General features: G+C 34.6%; 1 protein-coding gene across 2 annotated transcripts in view; it reads right to left on the reverse strand.

Moving 5' to 3' along the window:
* LOC149772435 (vacuolar protein sorting-associated protein 35-like) overlaps window positions 1-19079 on the reverse strand; it is an 82275-nt gene that overhangs the window by 18462 nt on the left and 44734 nt on the right. For both annotated transcript variants that reach the window (XM_089947835.1, XM_089947834.1), the window contains exons 9-15: window positions 17055-17151; window positions 14388-14536; window positions 11078-11285; window positions 10609-10764; window positions 9772-9894; window positions 3718-3897; window positions 1562-1798 (exon numbers count right to left, since the gene is read on the reverse strand). In XM_089947835.1, the coding sequence (XP_089803961.1) occupies window positions 1562-1798; window positions 3718-3897; window positions 9772-9894; window positions 10609-10764; window positions 11078-11285; window positions 14388-14536; window positions 17055-17151 (1150 nt within the window). The remainder of the gene's footprint in view (window positions 1-1561; window positions 1799-3717; window positions 3898-9771; window positions 9895-10608; window positions 10765-11077; window positions 11286-14387; window positions 14537-17054; window positions 17152-19079) is intronic.

Genomic DNA, 19079 nt, shown 5'->3' on the forward strand with positions numbered 1-19079 from the left:
ATAGGGTCAAACACCAAGGGCCAGTAATGAAGATGGCACTGTTAAGCCTACTACATGTTGATGTAAGAAAAATGAGGTGTAAAAATTCATCTACAATGAAGATACAGCAAGAAAGACATAAATACTGCAAGATCATGCTTCCTGGAGATAAGAAAACTCCCCAGAATCACTCACCTAATAAAACAGCACAATTAAATTCAGTAGTTCTCAGCAAAGCGAATGCCAAAAAGGCACAAGCAGAAACAGTATCTGGTGATTTGTGGGATAATGCACCATTCCCCCATGAATGGGCAGACCACTCTAGTCTGACTTCCACCTTAGGAAGCAGACAACATGCTAACACTTCTGTTGATTAAACAAGCCAAAAGTAATGGTGAACATCACGTTTTAGCTTGGAAGGGCTAAATTTGTGAAGCAGTCAATGTACTCTTAATATATTATTTTCTGAATAATGTATCTGAAGATGAAACTGACAACTAAGTAGATAATTCCATAAAATTGATGTTCATGCCTTGTTAAGGCAATAATAAAAACTCATCCCTCTAATTAACTCTAATTAACAAAAAGATAGATAATATACTGGTCAAAATTTCTAACTCATCACTCTAGTATATGGAATATTTTCAATATGTTTCTAAAAACTTTAGTTTACAATTTGAACAAGCACAAATCTCCAGTGCCCTCAACAGCATTCTTAAAAGCCAGTACAGCTTAACTGAAAGTTACCATATGTACTCACTTATAAGACGAGTCCAACAGCAAAAACCCAGATCTGGCATCACATAATGCACTGGCAGCTCTAGTTCTGTGCAGTTTGTTAGTAATAATCAGTAGAACAAACAACATAGACCCTAATCTGCAGGTATTTTCAATCTGACTCAATTATAAGCGAGTATAGATGGTAAAAGAACAATGGTGGCATGTATAACATGTTTATGCATTAATTATGTTAATTTTGTGAATTTTGAGGTTGTTCATACAATAATAACAAAAAAAAAAGGTTATGGCGATGCACTGAATGACATTTCTTGCATAGGATGTAGATGGTCTGGATGATAAGTCTGTCCATTTTTCAGATGGCAGGAAGCAGCTTCAATATTATGCAGAGTTGATCGATGTGGGTTCAGTAGTTTAAATCTCTGTCATTCATATGTTTTATTTCAGGAGTTAAACTTTACAGACATGTTAGCTGTGGCCACTCTATTAATGTACAAATGCACATGATGTGAAATGGTTTTTCCAAGTAGAGAAATGAAGGACAGTGTAAGTGACATCATCAACCCACTTTCTGTCTCGCATCTGAAATGTAATTGAATGAAAGAATACAGAATGAAACTGTTGGCATCTAAAATGGACATGTATAAAGCCATTCCATGCACAACTGATCACATGATTAAATACTGCAAACCATTTTTCCAATATCTGGTAGCATCAAGATGGGAATAGAAAACTACATGATAGTGAATAAACTAACAATATGCAGAAAGATTGACAGGGCTGAGATGCCATTTTTATGATTGAGGGTGATTGGTTAGAAATTTTGACTAGTACAAGCACTAACCTCCTTTCCAGTGGTTGCAATCTTTCCTGACCAGAAGAGATGAGAGCATATGGACACACCACGACACTGATCTGGTTTCTTCAGAAGCTTGGATCCTGCAAGTGCACATTGTGTCCTGAGTGGCTCATGATTTTCCTCTCCAAAACATGACATCTTTTCCAGTGTAGCAATTATCAGAGTAATAGCAGCTAACTGAGCCTTACTGTCACTTATCTCATCCTCATACAGCGAGAATGCCTGGAAAGAAATGGCACAATGGAAGGAATGAAATGGCACAATGGAAGGAATGAAATGGCACAACAGAAGGAATGAAATGGCACAACGGTAGGAATGTTAAGATTTTTTAATTAAACTAGAAAAAGTTACTGTCAGCAGTGAACTGCAAGGCAAATATCAAACAGCAACATTATAACTGGGTAGCCATCAAAATGAAATTCCTTTTATGTCCAGCTGCCATACACTGAGGAATGTTACAAGTGAGGATATGTTATAATGTGACATGTTGCATACAAAAGAATATTGTTTTTAATGATGTGACACCAGATTTTAACTTTTAATCAAGAAAACAAATTAAGTAACAATAATAAAATTAAGATCAAATCCACAATTACATGTTATAGAAGGGGTTGCATGATACTTAAAGTCTTCCTCTTATTAAGGTACCACTGTATGGCAAGGATACCGAAATCAAATCAGATGGAAAATTAAAACAGACAAAATTACAAAATGAAATAGAAATGAACCTAGAAGTATGAATGCTCACACACTGATTTCACATTGGTTTATTTGTCACTGGTAAGTTAAAGCTTCTTAGAGCATATTTTATTACCAAATAAAATCACTTATAAAACAAGTCCAACTGTACAGACCCAAATCTGCTGTTGTATGATGTGCTTATACACTTTGTTACAAATAATGAACAGAAGAAACATTGTGAACCACAATCTGCCATATTGAAGCTGACTCTTCTTCTAGTTTAAAAATCTCAGATTTTCTCAAGTCTAGGAAAATAAAGGGATCAGAGAAAATAATTTAGTCATATTTTTTCTTCAAAATGTGAACTGATATTTGCAAAATGTATCACAAACTGCAAATATTGTTGTCTTCTGATATTGTGCTTTTGTTTTATTCTTTACATGTTCTCTGAAGTTAGGACCCATTAAATTTCATGCCTAGTAATGGTTTACATTATTCTAGTATTTTTTTTAACATTCCAACATATCATTTCTACCAATCCAGTGACAGAAAAATAAAGAAAAAACATAAGTTTTGATGTTGTTGTTTCTCTAAAATAACATCTACCTTTTTGAAAACAAAATTGTGATATTATTTTGAGTCAACAATGACACTAAAATGTATCATATTCAAATGTAAATTGCAGCAATGTAATACACAGTGGGTTTTTTAATTAGTATACATATGAAGTGTACTGAAACCTCATGAAATACTTGTCTTAATGATCTTTTCAAGATTATTTATGTCAAAAGAAGGCAATTTATAAAGAAAAGTAAAGAACTACATTATAAATGTGTGTTAATTCACAGTTATCCTGGATTCAATTTTATAATGATTTCTTAACCCCCAACTCTACTTTCTCTTCTATCTGTTGACCTCAACCTCTTTCTTAGTTTTAAAGGCACCTCAGTAACTCACAACCTCACATATGCAGTGGTCAATGTCATTGGACCTCATTGTGTACTAGTAATTGAGGGAGTGGTGAATATACCTTTAATTTGCTATTATCTTTTTGACAAATTTGGTTATATTTTCAATCTGTTGTGATCACATATATCTTCATTCAAACTTTTTAGCACACAAGTTTAAGTATTTGAAGAAAACTATCATGTAATGAAGAAAATAATGTGACACACTTAATAATGATTTTATATGGTTGTATGGAGTACATGAATTTGGAGGGCATGAAAAATAACATGAATTACTGTAGTTAAAACTTTTACACTTTACTCTAATTTTATTATTACATCAATGAAAATGAAATTTGTTGAAATGAGATATGCTGACAAAATTCTTGATTTACAATAGTCCACTGCAATTCAAAGGAAATTAATAGAAAAAAAATCCAACTGGAAATATGATACCTTAAAATACTTGTCCTAATATTTCTGAAAATAATCAAAGAGAAATTATGTACCAACCTGAGACATGAATTCATATGCAACTGTTTCATGATTTTCAAAATCTATCTCCCCTGCAGCTAGCGCCCCCTGTAGGAAGAGTCGTAGTGGTATATCTGCTTGTTCTGCTTTTATCAGAGCGCCAATTGTCTGATGGCAAAACTGGAAAATCTTTTGACACTTTTTTTCCCAATTTTCATCCTGAAGGTATAAAAAATATCAACAGTACTACTTATACTCTATTCACGAAGAAAACGAATCAGATTCTGTATCAAGTCTCATAAAACAAACACGATATCTTTAAAAAACTGCTATGGAACAGGACAAACCTGTCCTTCAGTTTTCTTCTTTTAGTCAGTTACCATAACCTTTTGACCTCAACAAGCAATAGAAAACCATCCACTAACTCAATGAAAATACATAGTCAAGAACATAAATTTGTATGCTGAAATCAATCAGTGACAGTGTCCATTATCCTTCTGACCCCAAAACTGAAATGCTTTTTCCTTTCATCAAGAAGAATTTACCTGTCATTTTCGGTGAAGATGGGTACTGCGGAACTGAAGTTATTATGCAGAAAAGTCAGTGTAAATTGACAGAGATTGATGGTCAGATGGAATGGGTCATAGAATGAGAGACTCCATCACAAAACAGGTATCTAAAAATGACTTCCTGTGCAGTAGCAAGTTGATCCAATCAGATATAAATTCACCTGATTAATATGTATGGAATTCATACAATAACAAAAAAGTGCACAATCTTGATAATGCAAATGTAAATCTGCTATGGGAACAGAATAGTAACAGGCTCAGCCAATAAGACCTACATGATATGAGTAGATCTTGCCCATCGTCACACTCATCTGCCCATACACCGGGTTTTTACAAAAATTGCATCAGGAATATGGTCTGCAGAGTGGTAACAAATCCTACTCATGGTTGAACATGATCAAGAGTTTGATTATACAAGTCAAGGCCAATCAAACTGAGGTACAAAATATATATCCAACTGAGTGGTAATTAGCAGCCAACAGTGGACAAATGGTAGATAGATAATAGATGATGGATGACAGACACATGGCCATACCGTAAGAACACTTGGCTTTATGATCAAGCAGGCTCATAAAGAACAAGAGGCCCAAGTGTGTCTTTGTAGCTGACACATGTCAGCTTATGAATACAAAATTTACACAGATACTGAAACTGTAGGAGAGAAGAGAAAAGCTTGAAGCATGTACCAGTACTTGCTATGGTGTCTATTAATGCTGGTATCATTTATGTCTCATGAAAGAACATATAGAGGGGCCAGGGTGGCTAAGTGGTCTTAGGCAATCACCTTTAAGGATCACCTGCATCTCTAATGTCTGTCCACATGATTTTGAGACTTGCCTCAATCAACATGGGTATGTGAGAAGCTTCCAATGTGTTGGTGGTTCTTCTTGGGATATTTCTCTGCCAAATATACTGGGTACCATGTATAGCATATAATGTATTGAAAAATGGAAATAAACCACACAAAACCACTATCATCCCTAATCCTAGACCATATATAGGGGCCCCGAGTGGCCGAGTGGTCTAAAGCGCTCACCGTTCCGGATCACTGCCATCTCACCTCTGTCTGCATGGGTTTGAGTCCAAGGCTCGGAAAGCGTGGATACGTGGGAAAGCCTGCCAGTAACTTCTTGTGGGTCAGTGGTTCTTCCCTGGGTTTTCCAGGGTTCTTCCTCCACCAGTTATACTGGCCGCCATGTATAGCCTATCTTGTGCTAAAAAATGGCATTAAACCCTAGAACAACAACAACAACAACAAGACCATATATACATACATGCCAACCCCTGGTGAGGAAAAAGTGTAATCCAAGTGGACAAAAAGAGTAATCCATGCAGAAAAAGAGTAATCCACATATAACATGATAAAAATTCAATAAGCATATGTACAAAATGATTTATTTATCCCTCTGGACTTTTAACTTCAATTACTGCTTCAAGTTTTCATATATAACACTTTGAGCTTTAAAAAGCAACAGACTCTCATATTGCATTTCAAAACACTTTGTACCAGCTGAGACTACGAATGTTTTGAACACAGGTAGGGCACTAAGTGCTGGGTTACAGAGCCTGGATCTGAATTCAGTTTCACTTTTGTTAACAATACTGAACAATCTCTCCCAGTCAGCATTAGAATGGTAAAGAACCAATATTCCTTTCATAACCTGACAAAGAAGAGGAAATTTATATCTTCCAGTTACTGGGTCTTTTAACTGGGAAATAAGATGAAAAAAAATCAACTCTGTCCACATGAAGTACATTGTCAGGTAGAGTGCCAACTTGATACTTCTGGAGTTCTTCTAATTTATCAGTAGCCTTTCCTGCAGCATGGTGCATCATATGATACAGATAACCTGATATGAACAATGATGGAGACATTTTTAAAAATATAGAATGAAACTCCTTTATGAATTCCAGTCATCACTGATGCAGTATCAGTTGAAAACCCCAAACAGTTCTGCCAACTTACATTTATTCAAAGCATTATCAAGCAAATAAAAAAATGATTTCTCCAGTGGAATCTACTGTTAATTCTTGTAATGAAAGAAGAGCACTCTGACTCTGCCCATCTTGTTGTCAGTCTCTTACACAGACTGGGTACAACTTCTTGTCATCATAATCACTACTCCTGTCTGTTGCAATACTAAACTGACCAATTTTCATTGCTTCTGGAATTTTAAGTGAAGTATCTTCTGCGAAACACCTAACAATATTAGATGATTTTGTTCTTCCACATGCATATTTTCTGCAATTTTGGAATCAGGAAACATCTGTTTGAACAAAGGACCAATGTAGTCTTCTACCGCTAGGGGTAGTCCATGTTCTATTAAGAACTCGGTACATAACGCCTCTGCATTTATAAAATTCATGTCCACAATTTAGTTCTGCTGTAAAAATGAAGTTACCTTAGTACTGGAGTTAGTTGTTGTTGTTCTAGGGTTTAACGCCATTTTTCAGCACAAGATAGGCTATACATGGCGGCCAGTATAACTGGTGGAGGAAGAACCCTGGAAAACCCAGGGAAGAACCACCGACCCACGAGAAGCTACTGGCAGGCTTTCCCACGTACCCACACTTGCTGAGCCTTGGACTCGAACACACACAGACAGAGGTGAGATGGCAGTGATCCGGAACGGTGAGCGCTTTAAACCACTCGGCCACTTGGGGCCCCCTACTGGAGTTAGTAAAACAAGCCAATTCAAGGTTTCATTGTTTTACCACCATGACCAATATTAAAACCCTTTCCATACAGCCTGCAAGGGGCGTGAAGCTGCCCTAGAATGGAATGCTGTATTGTGTACTTCATGTATTTATCTCTGAATTGATTTTTCGTCTTTTCCTAATCCATCTGTGAAATTATTTGAAAAACATTTTTGCTATAGCACATGCATCGACTAGAACAAATTTGACATGACTTTTAGTGCCAAATACCTACAGACTGGTTCTGTACCAGATATGAATTTGAACAAACAATCTGCGAGCAAAGATTAAAAGTCAGAATACCAGCCTGTTCTCTCCTAACTAAGTCATACAGCTGCTATAAATAGAAACAGAGGTCAAAAGTTTGAAAGTAGAACCAACATGTTTCTTGGAAATAGGGCAGCTGCTATAAATATAACAATACTGTTAGGAAAGTACATGCAAGTCTACGGACAAGCGTACTCTAATGTCGTAGTTACATAGAAGCCATCTTTTCTAGAATAAGGTCTGTGGGATTAATGGGATGTTAATAAAAATGAGAAAACAAATTATTATTTTTTTGGGGAGGGGGATATATAGAAAACATGTAATCCAAATATATTTATGTGTAAGGAGTAATTTAGTGAAAAAAAGCGTACTGATTATGCCAAAAGCATAATGGTTGGCATGTATGTATATATAGGACTACTTTTCTGGAATATAAAAGAAAAGTCATTTATACAATTCCTTAACCTGTCTTTATCATCTGATGCCCCATGCCTAAAGTCATAACTTGGACATTACTGAAATCCCCACCCAAGTCAGTGACACAGTGGTTAAGGCAATGGACTCATGACTAGAAAGTTGTGGATACATTCCAACTATCTGATCAACCTGAATTCTGATTACTTTTGTGTGGATCTCATTGCAATCAAACTCATCTGACATTTTGGTGATAAAAGGTTAAATAGCTAGTCGTATCAAAATCCGTTTGGAAACGTGGTCTCTAGAGTGTCATTCAAATGCATGCCCATCTTTTTAACATTCATGTATGTCGCTTACAATCAAATTCATCCAAGAGCTTGATGATACAAGCTTACATATCCGATCTGATCAAACTTTGATGAAAAATGTGACCTTTAGAGTGTTCACAGGCCCCGCCCCATCAGATGCAAGATCACCTAATTAATATACAACTAGGTTGCTTATAAAAGAACTCCTCCAAGATGTCGATGATTTAAAGTTACACACCAATTTGATCTCATCAGAAATAAAGCTTCCTGAGTGTTCCCAATCTCAACCAATCAGATTCAAGATCACCTCATTAATATGTGTGGATTCCATTCATAATTTAACTTGTCCAACAGCTTAATGATATACCAGTTCTGATTCCCAGAAATATGGCCTGTAGTGTTCACAAGCTTGGCCAGTCTAATACAAGATGAGTGTGTGTGTGTGTATGTGTGATTTGAATTTTTAATGTAGCTTTAAAAAGTTTCAGTCATATCGCTATGATGTCTGCATGGTGGCAGTTACAGTGATGTCTAGCACTGGGGCATTATGCGACATACATGTAGCATCATGTCCCATCCAGTCACATTATCCTGACACAAGGCAGACTAGCCCTAACACTAACCCCTTAATGCTGAGCACCTAGTGAGGCAGCTGTTAGCACCATTTTTATGAGTCTTTGGTATGACTTAGCCGGGGTTCAAACCCTAAACTTCCCACATCCAAGATGGATACTCTAACCACCATCAGAGTGGTCCTAATACAAGATAACCTTTTTATAATCAAACTGACCTGAGGTCTCAATGATATAAACGTACATACCAAATCTGATCATAAATGACTGTTCTAGAGTGTTCACACACAAGTGTTGATGGATGGGTGGATGACATATTATGGGCCATACAATGAGTTCACTTTGCCCTTGGCCAGATGAGTTAAAGATTACTTCCAGTTATTCAGTCAATAAAGAAGTCTCCTTCCCACTGTACAGCCAAAGAGTGGACTGGCGAAAAATGAATCTTTAAATGAGTAAACACACTTTCATTACATTTTTGAAGTGAGGCAAAATGTATATAATTGCAGTGATGATAGACATTTTAAAATAAAAAAGTGACAATGGTTTAGGTAAGACACGTCCTTCATCTAAGAGTGATGTGTATCTGGATTTTTAGCATGGATTCTTTTAAGTGTTCTTGATTAGCAAGTGTCATTGATATGTAGCCACTATTTAAGACACACTGAATCTACATATTTACATTTATTATCAAGTGCTAAAGGTTTGTCTATTTTAAGTAAGTGACATGATTCATACAGAACTGAAATTGTTTTTTCAAGTTTTCATGGAGTTTATTGTCACATGGAAATTTAACCTTCTCCATACATTCATTTGTTAACTACTAGTGTAAGTCAGCTGACCCAATTTTAGCAATCTTCATTTTTTTAATTTTTTTTTAATAGACAAGTATGTAAATGTAAATTTAAAAAGTGAAAGATTTTACAAAGCTTGAAACAGCTAGAACTGCCATAAATTCAATTAAAAATTCAAATATGTCTCAAGAATAAAAACAACTTTAATATAATTCATGAGTTTTTAAGGCAATCCCACAAATTCAATGACTTTTCACAGCTGTATGAAAAACTGATGAACACATTTGAAGGAAGCATAATCATACGTTAGAAGCATCGAGCTTTCTTGGCCTCATGGCAAAGTGAGCTAAAAGAAACAAGACTACTAAATGTATTTGTAAAGGAAAAGCAGAAAGTATGTTATGACATGAAATTCTCTTGTATGTTTTGTATTTATAATTTACATGTTTATGAAAAGAATTCTACATACCTCATCCTTATGATGTTTATATCGGAATGCCAGTTTGTAAGCTGCAAAAACTATAGGTGGCAATGTGTACTTGATTCTCTTGTCCCCACCATTACCAAAGTGTTTCCTGGCCATGTTCAGAATCTGAAATTATGAAAAACTGACATACTACAGGTGCATATAGAGGTCTTACATGAGTGTCTGTAACATATATAATGTATGAAATTAGTTGAATTATAAACCACAAGCTTCTTGATGTTGGTACAAACTGTATTAAACACTAAACCTCATAAATGCTGTGTTTAGTGAACCCACTGTACATCTATTAATCACACATAAATAATGACTTTGTATTATTCTACATGGATGCTGAGTGATGTTCCATGTCTTAGTAAATTTAAATTGCTAACTATTAAGAATTTTACACACCTTCCCAACCAATGAGCTAATCAATTACCCCCATTTATATTTACTTATAAGTCACGACCAACTGCAAGCATCATAGATCATAATCTGCAGTTGCATAATGCAAAGACAGATTTGTCTTTGCTGTTGGTAGTACTGATCAGTCTTACTGAAATGCACAGATCCAGACCTACTGACACATTAAGCAATGGTAGATCTGCTTCTGTGCAGTTTGTACACAGACTTGACCTATAAGCAAGTACATGCAGTAAAGTGGAAACCATCTGTAATAAATTTGGATTTTTTAAAAAATTATAACAATAACAGATTACAGACTCTGTTCCGAGTCATAAAGTAAGTAATAACTACTGAATTTATTACAATTCTGTTTCTAGCAAACATTCATCACTGGTTCTTTGAGATTTATTCTATTGTATGTTCTTGTCTCTTTACCAAGTACTGTTGGTTCAGATCGTCGGACATGAGTAACTGGATTAACCTTCCCATCAGGCCTTGCTCCTCAGCAAAATCTTCTGGGTCATCTGGGTCTTCCTGTTGGTCATTCTGGTCTTGCACAAGAACATTTATAATGTTCAGAAGACTATCAACCTGACAGACAGAAAAACAGACATTGTCAAAGACCTCTCATGCATGTAAGTGTATGAGCAGCTCTAACCAAAGATCTTATTTTTCATTGGCAACTTCTCTGTCTCAATTGACAGAGTGCAAAAGATATTAAAAAAAGCCAGAATAATTTAAGTGGTATGTAAGTTTCATTTCCAATTCATCTGTTAGTAAGAAGCAGCTAAATGAATTCAACAACAAAAATAAAAGAAATCCAAGATTTAAAGTTAATTCACAGTAAGTCAATAATTTCGTTAACATGATAAAAGTGCATGAGATGTTTGAGCCAAATGTTTACCTGTTCTTGTGTTGGTATATGAGTTTCATTTTCCAGTGCATTTGTCACTAGGTAGCAACTCATGACTTTTCGACTATGGAAGTCGAAATACTCAAAGAGGGGGCCGAAGTGCTGCAACTTAAGGACAGTAAGGATGTTGTTGTATATGTCAATCGGAATCTTCATAAGTCGCATCAGCTCCTTTGACACAGGACTGCCATGTTCAAGGCTAAAAAAGAGTGAAATAAAACTAGAAGCTCATTGAACAGGGATGCCTAAAAGCATACTTAAATGCACAACTTGACTGGAAGGACATATGGACAGATGGATGTGGGTAACATTATGTGGGGCATAACAATTAAATTGAATGCATACAATATCTCAAACATGTGCAGCATTTTAATCAGAAGCCAAAACTTTTTCCATCTTTTTTATTTACAGGAGCATGAGTTTAACAATCTCTCAGTAAGACAGTAATGTCTGGACAATTGTTGGGTAGATTTCTAGGAATTTATTGTAAAGTGCAAATCAAAACATGAATGACAATTTGTCAAAACCATTTCTGACTGGATTGCATTTGTAAAACACTATTTCCCCATTGCAGCCCATCTCACAAAGGCCAACAGATCCACAACCCTACTAAAACTTGCAAATTGTATTTAAACTGCACAACCAAATCATCTACATGTACATAGCAATAAAAAATAAGGCAACCAAATTTTATATGCGCGTGTCAAACATTTTCTGAGTAACTATGTTACACAGGTTTGTACTAAAAGTTCAAGTCAAAAATGTGCAAAAGACAAAAGAAAAGCAGGAATAGTTTGAATGGATTGAAAATGTTAAGTATCTTTAATGAATTTTGTTTGCCTAGGTAAAGTGGCTTCTGCATGAATATGAAATCTTTTTTGTGTGACTGTACTAAAATGAATTCAGGACAGACATATGTATGCAGATTTGTGGACATATCTATATGCAGAGTGGACATACATGTATGCACATGACAGGAAATATCTTTATGCAGATTTGTGGACATATCTATATTTATCTGTATGCAAATGAGTGGACATATCTGTATGCTGATGAGTGGACATATCTGTATGCAGATTAGTAGACATATCTGTATGCAGATGAGTGGACATATTGGTATGCAGATTAGTGGACATATCTGTATGCAGATGAGTGGACATATCTGTATGCTAATTAGTGGACATATCTGTATGCTGATTAGTGAACACATCAGTATGCAGATGAGTGGACATATCTGTATGCAGATGAGTGGACATATCTGTACGCAGATGAGTGGACATATCTGTATGCTGATTAGTGGACATATATGTATGCAGATGAGTGGACATATCAGTATGCTGATTAGTGGACACATCAGTATGCAGATGAGTGGACATATCTGTATGCAGATGAGTGGACATATCTGTATGCTGATTAGTGGACATATATGTATGCAGATGAGTGGACATAACTGTATGCTGATTAGTGGACATATATATATGCAGATGAGTGGACATATCTGTATGTTGATTAGAGGACATGTCCATATGCTGATTAGTGGACATATATGTATGCAGATGAGTGGACACATCGGTATACAGATGAGTGGACATATCTGTATGCTGATTAGAGGACATGTCCATATGCTGATTAGTGGACATATATGTATGCAGATGAGTGGACACATCGGTATACAGATGAGTGGACATATCTGTATGCTGATTAGAGGACATGTCCATATGCTGATTAGTGGACATATATGTATGCAGATGAGAGGACACATCTACATGCTGATTAGTGGACATACAGGTGAACAGCAACAAAATATGCCTGCTTTTGCTACCACATTTGCGGAGTAAATACTGAATAGTACATGTCTGAAGAAAAAATTCTAGGGCATTCACAAGCAACGAGATTGTATATTTGTATTCCATCTTGTTCATGTACCAGAAATACAAGCTTAAACACACCAATCTAAACAATACAATGATCAGGCAACTGAAGGGTTGTAGCGGTGTCACTTTGTTAGCTGTTAATGTGACAGTTACAAGGTTTGGGCTATTAGTGTGACAGTTACAAGATTTGGGCTTTTAGTGTGGCAGGTACAAAATTTGGGCTTTTAGTGTGGCAGGTACAAGGTCTAGGTTGTTAGTGTGACAGGTACGAGGTTTGGGTTGTTAGTGTGACAGGTGCAATGTTTGGGTTGTTAGTGTGACAGGTACAATGTCTGGGTTGTTAGTGTGACAGGTACAAGGTTTGGGTTGTTAGTGTGATAGGTACAAGGTTTGGGTTGTTAGTGTGACAGGTACAATGCTTGCAATGATGATTTGCAATGTAACAAATTATAAATTAAAGTAATTAATGAAAATTATATTATAATAACAACAGCCATGTTGTTTTTGTTGTAACATATTTAAAATGTAATTTGGATAAGAATGTCTTGAAACTGACCCAGTGTGTCCCATCTATGAAACATGTCAGTGTGACCCATCTATGAAACATGTTGGTGTGTCCCATCTATGAAACATGTCAGTATATCATATATATGAAACATGTTAGTGTGTCATATCTATGAAACATGTCAGTGTGTCCCATCTATGAAACATGTTCAGCATTACAAAGTCTCCAAATAAAGCAACAAAATCTGTCTCTTTTTTTTTAAATTGTCTTCAAAGTCAATAATATAATTTCAAAGATCACACATGCATTCCATACAAAGATCACACATGCATTCCATACAAAGATCACACATGCATTCCATACAAAGAGACACTTAAAAGACTGATTATTATATGTGCAATTATGATGTGTTGGACTGTTTCTGTTTTGAAAGCCTTGGTGGGCAAATTATTGAAATAACTCAATGAGTTCTATAAATTTCCAAGGAATGAGAACATTTGCAAGCTTTTATTTATGTTTAAATACACTTATGATTTCTTTTTAAAAATATATTCTTGTTGGTTAATTCAATTACATTTGTAGTTTTAGACATGTACTTGATGTGATGTCATGATATTAGATTATACCCATCAAAATGAAACAGATTTGTCACTTCATATCAGTGATATCCAGGAGACCTCAATAGCTTCATATCATATTAAAAATATTACTCAGTGATGTCCACGATACCTCAATAGCTTCATATCATATTAAAGATATTACTCAGCAATGTCCAGGAAACCTCAATAGCTTCATATCATATTAAAGATATTACTCAGTGATATCCAGGAGACCTCAATAGCTTCATATCATATTAAAGATATTACTCAGTGATATCCAGGAGACCTCAATAGCTTCATATCATATTAATGGTATTACTCACTGATCCAGGTTGAGTCTATTAAAGATATCCTCTGTTGTTTCCAAGACTTTGTCTACATAGTCTATTTTGTCTGGATAACATTTGATGGCCAGGTTGATTAGTGCTACCTGGAGGGAAACGATGTCATCTGGAGGCATCTCGGGCCGATTCTGTGAATAAAAGTTAAACTTGCATTAAAACAAAACATATCAGCTATTAAAAGCATATTTACTATAGTCAAGATTAAAATACCGCGAATTCCTTATTTTTCACCATTATTGGCATTTTGTGGATTTTATGGTTGCTACAAACAAAAAAAACATTTAAAACCACAATTAATAAAAATCCATCAGTAGCAGTTATCAATAAAACCAATTAAAATGTTGCTTTTTTGTAAAACCATAAAAATGTATTTTCATGAAAATGTGTGCAATCACAGCAATTGCTAGAACATGAATGAACAGTTTGTACCAAAAGGCTAAACTACAACATTATGATGCTTTCAAAACACATTTTAACAATGTAAAATGTAAAAAAAATTATTCTCATATATTTATTCTTATATATTCATTCACCAAATCAATTAATTTAAAAACAAAATTGTAATTTGTAAATGTTTCTTCAATAATATTTATCTAATCATGACCTGTTATGAGTACATCCACTACCACCCCACCAAGCTAAAACAATATCTTTGATTCATACTTTGGCTTGCTATACCAAGGGGACAGTCACACCTGAGTTGTCTCCCCTTGCATAGAGTGGTTGGCATCAGAGGTATATCCTGGAGCAGATACTTCAAGGTATGTAACTGTGGGCTTGGAGGGGTGTTCCATATTATGATTGGGAAATATTACTGAAGAAACGTATTTTACCCTAAAAATGTTCCCCCATCATTTAATGCATGAAATAGTGCTAATTAGTGCTTTAGTTTGGCAGACTGATACCACAAATCTCTTGATGAAGCTCTGTGGTAAAATCTGACAGCCTTCAGAATGTAACATCTCTAAACATGGGATTTAAATGAATACAAGTTTACCTGGTATGGTTTTTGTATTTATTTTGCCATTTCTGTATTCAAATGTGAATCTTTTTACCATAAGAAGCTGGCAATCTGCTTTTGTAACAAAGTTTCACTGAAATTTTGATAATCACTATTTCACTTTGCAATATACTCCCATCCCTGCTTGATTTCTCCTATCTTTACAAATATAGTTTCAAGTAAGAGTGTGATGAAACGTAAATCTTGGTTAAACAAGTTTAGTTTTATATATAATTGAGAGTTTTGCCTTAAACTTTAACTGCTTGTCAGTGAGTTTATGAGGTATTCATACAGTAAGTGATAATGATTATCACATTTTCCAGTGTCAAACAATAGTGTAGAATGGCTCTATCTTTCACCATAAGACTGCCGTCTTCTATTACAGACCCTTCTACTGCAAACACAGTGTGCTGGCAAAAACTCTCTCACAATATTTACACTGCAATACATTGACATGTTAAAACCTAAAACCAGTCATTGAAGCGAATGTCCACCAAACAGGATGTTTTTCAACGATCGACCCAGGTACATTTACATATTCTGTAGTCCAGTTTCAAGTAAAAATAGCTGCTGCTGTAATTGTTTTTTTTTTGTAATTACAGATTCTTTTAAATTATCTATGAAAGAAAAATCAATTCTAGATCAAAGTTGAATGGAAGACTTCATCATTATGGTTTTTTTTGGTCTCATTTAATATTTGGGATAAGAGTGGGCTTTAATTTTATACCTGTTCACATTTGTTTTCTTTGTACAAGTTTAAAGATGATCTGACTTAATTTTTCAGTGATTATCTAATTTTCTTTGCTGTAACTTAAATTTGTTAAAGTTACAGCACAATGATGACTTGAACTGTAAATTTTGTGTCAAGGAATGTGATAAAAATAATCCTTCATTATGTATTAGTGTTGGATAGGAAAACTGAATCCCTGGGATCAAAATTTTGTATCAGACACATGGCTTGATCCTTAGGTGGAATTTTCCTTTACTGATACAAATGAGGGAGTCTATAAATCTTAATGGACAGACCTGCTTTATAGATAGACCTATTTTATAGATAGACTACCTTTATAGACAGACCTGCTTTATAGATAGACCTATTTTATAGATAGACTTCCTTTAAAGACAGACCTCCTTTATAGATAGACCTATTTTATAAATAGACTTTCTTTATAGACAGACCTCCTTTATAGATAGACCTATTTTATAAATAGACTTTCTTTATAGACAGACCTCCTTTATATATAGATCTATTTTACAGATAGACTTCCTTTATAGATAGACCTCCTTTATAGAGAGACCTCCTTTATAGATAGATCTATTTTATAGACAGACCTCCTTTACAGATAGACCTCCTTTATAGACATACCTCCTTTATAGATGGACATCCTTTACAGAAATATATCCTTTATAGACATATGTCCTTTATAAACAGATATCCATCATATAGGGTTAGGAATGATCATAAATGCAAGAGAAGGGACCTATACATGTTTTCTTTATAAACAGGTGTCTGTATGCATGGTTGTCTGCTAAGGCTGGTTTTATAATGATATTTAGCAGTGACAAAATGTTCAGGTTGCCTGAGTTTACAGTATGATTTTACACAACAGTAGCATTATTATTTGGCATAAAGCATTTTTTGGCACCTGGATGATCTGAGCTATCTGCTGAGAGAAGATATCAAAAAGTTGTATGTCAGGGGGAATTCCTGATCCTTCCTCATTTTGGGCAAACTGAGCCAACCTGTAAAAAGAGAAAACAGTAAAGTGACTAAAATGCTTGACTTCTAAGTTTGTAATTCTACTGTACACATGTTGCTCTCTGAAGTTCAGATTAATGCATGGTTCAAAGTTAAATTTTAATATGTTGTCAATTCATCATCTATAAGGAGGTTTCTTCACTCAAATAGAGAACTTCCTTAATGCTTGGTCTGCAACAATGACTTATCACTAAACATACAGCCAAGACCAAATATTAAAATGAAGTGATTTTATAACTTTATACAATAATATGTTTTGTCAGAAAACTGTACATGAGGTAACTAAAGAAAAAATGGACAAGACAGATAATGAGTCTGGGAATGAGTGGGTTGCAACTACACTGTACAATTATCTGATTATAAACAAATATTAAGGCTATCTAATTGTTTTAATCACCAGTAAATTTCATACATTTTAAATTTTTGAAAGTGTTTTAATTTTAAACTTTTGTTAGGAGATTAGCCAAAGCACTGTAATTATGGAACATATTATTTTCAACTTGATGAGTGAATTACATGTTGAATGGTGATTATTTTGATGGAATGGAGTGAAAATGGACCTGCCATGAAGAAAAGGTCTATGCTCTAACGACTTCATTACACAGAATTTAAAAGTGATGTTGGCACCTTTATCTTCTTCAAGTTTGTTTTAGAAATCGAAATGGCATGATCATTAATGAATATCATATGTGCAAATCTAGATTCACCAGTCTCACTGAATATCTAGATTCACCAGTCTCAATGAATGAGATAGAAATAAGTTTTTAGGACATACCAGGTGATTCTACATTAAATGGATAAAAAAATGGGTTGATTGAAAAAAGCTTTACTGCACAGATATTTCATCAAACATACAAGTGATGTGGTATCTGTAAATTGTCCTTCAAAAATTAAACTGTGTTTCTGTAAGATTATACAGAAGAAAATTATTTGTACCTTATAGAAACCTAATAGATCAATCTATTTTTTCAGGAATCAAATTATTTTATTCACAATTTCCCCCATATATATATATATATATATATATATATATATATATATATATATATATATATATATATATTGTGTAAGTTCATTTGATAATTTTTTTACAATGTTAACTTTATGTCTTTGTTTGGCATACTTGTGTGATAACCTATTTCAGACATGTACATTTGATTTAAATGTCCTGAAAAGAATCCATTATCAGCAATTACAAGTACTGCAAAAGAGTACAATTTTCAGTAATTGCAACTACTGCACAAGAGTACAATAATCAGCAATGCCAAGTACTGAAAAATAGTACAATTATCTGCAAATAAATAAACTGTAAAGAGTACAATTACAGCAATACCAAGTACTGTACAAGGGTACAATTATCAGCAAGTAAAGGCATTAATGGGGATTACAACAGCCATAATTCAATTAGAACTGTTTTATCCCCCAAGAAACTTTGTTTCCTCAAATTTAAGGAATTCCTCCAATCTTTATTTTAAGAAAGAGATTCTCTAGATTACAATTTTAAACTACAATGTTAATTTTCCCCTTTTTCTACATCTGAGAAAAATCCCAATAATGTCAAAAGCATCTTAAGCAAGATAACGTAAAATCTGAATGGAAATGATTTAGGAAACTAACTGAAACAGAGGCCTGATTTTCAGTGTCCTCCTTTATGACTAAATAATATGGTTAATAAATAATTTTCATTTTCTAGAAATATATTGGTGAGCTACTTGGTAAATCTGCAAGAAAGACACATGGTGAATCTGCAAGTGAGATACATTGTGAATCTTCTAGTAGGACACGTGCTGAATTTGCTAATGAGACACATGGTGAATCTACTAGTGGGACACATGGTAATCTGCTAGTGAGACACATAGTAAATCTGCTAGTGAGACACATGGTTAATCTGCTAGTGGGGCACATGTTGAAT

This window comes from Sinohyriopsis cumingii, unplaced genomic scaffold (genome assembly GCF_028554795.1).
Source record: "Sinohyriopsis cumingii isolate HCF-2022 unplaced genomic scaffold, ASM2855479v2 utg001505l, whole genome shotgun sequence".
Classification (NCBI taxonomy): domain Eukaryota; kingdom Metazoa; phylum Mollusca; class Bivalvia; order Unionida; family Unionidae; genus Sinohyriopsis; species Sinohyriopsis cumingii.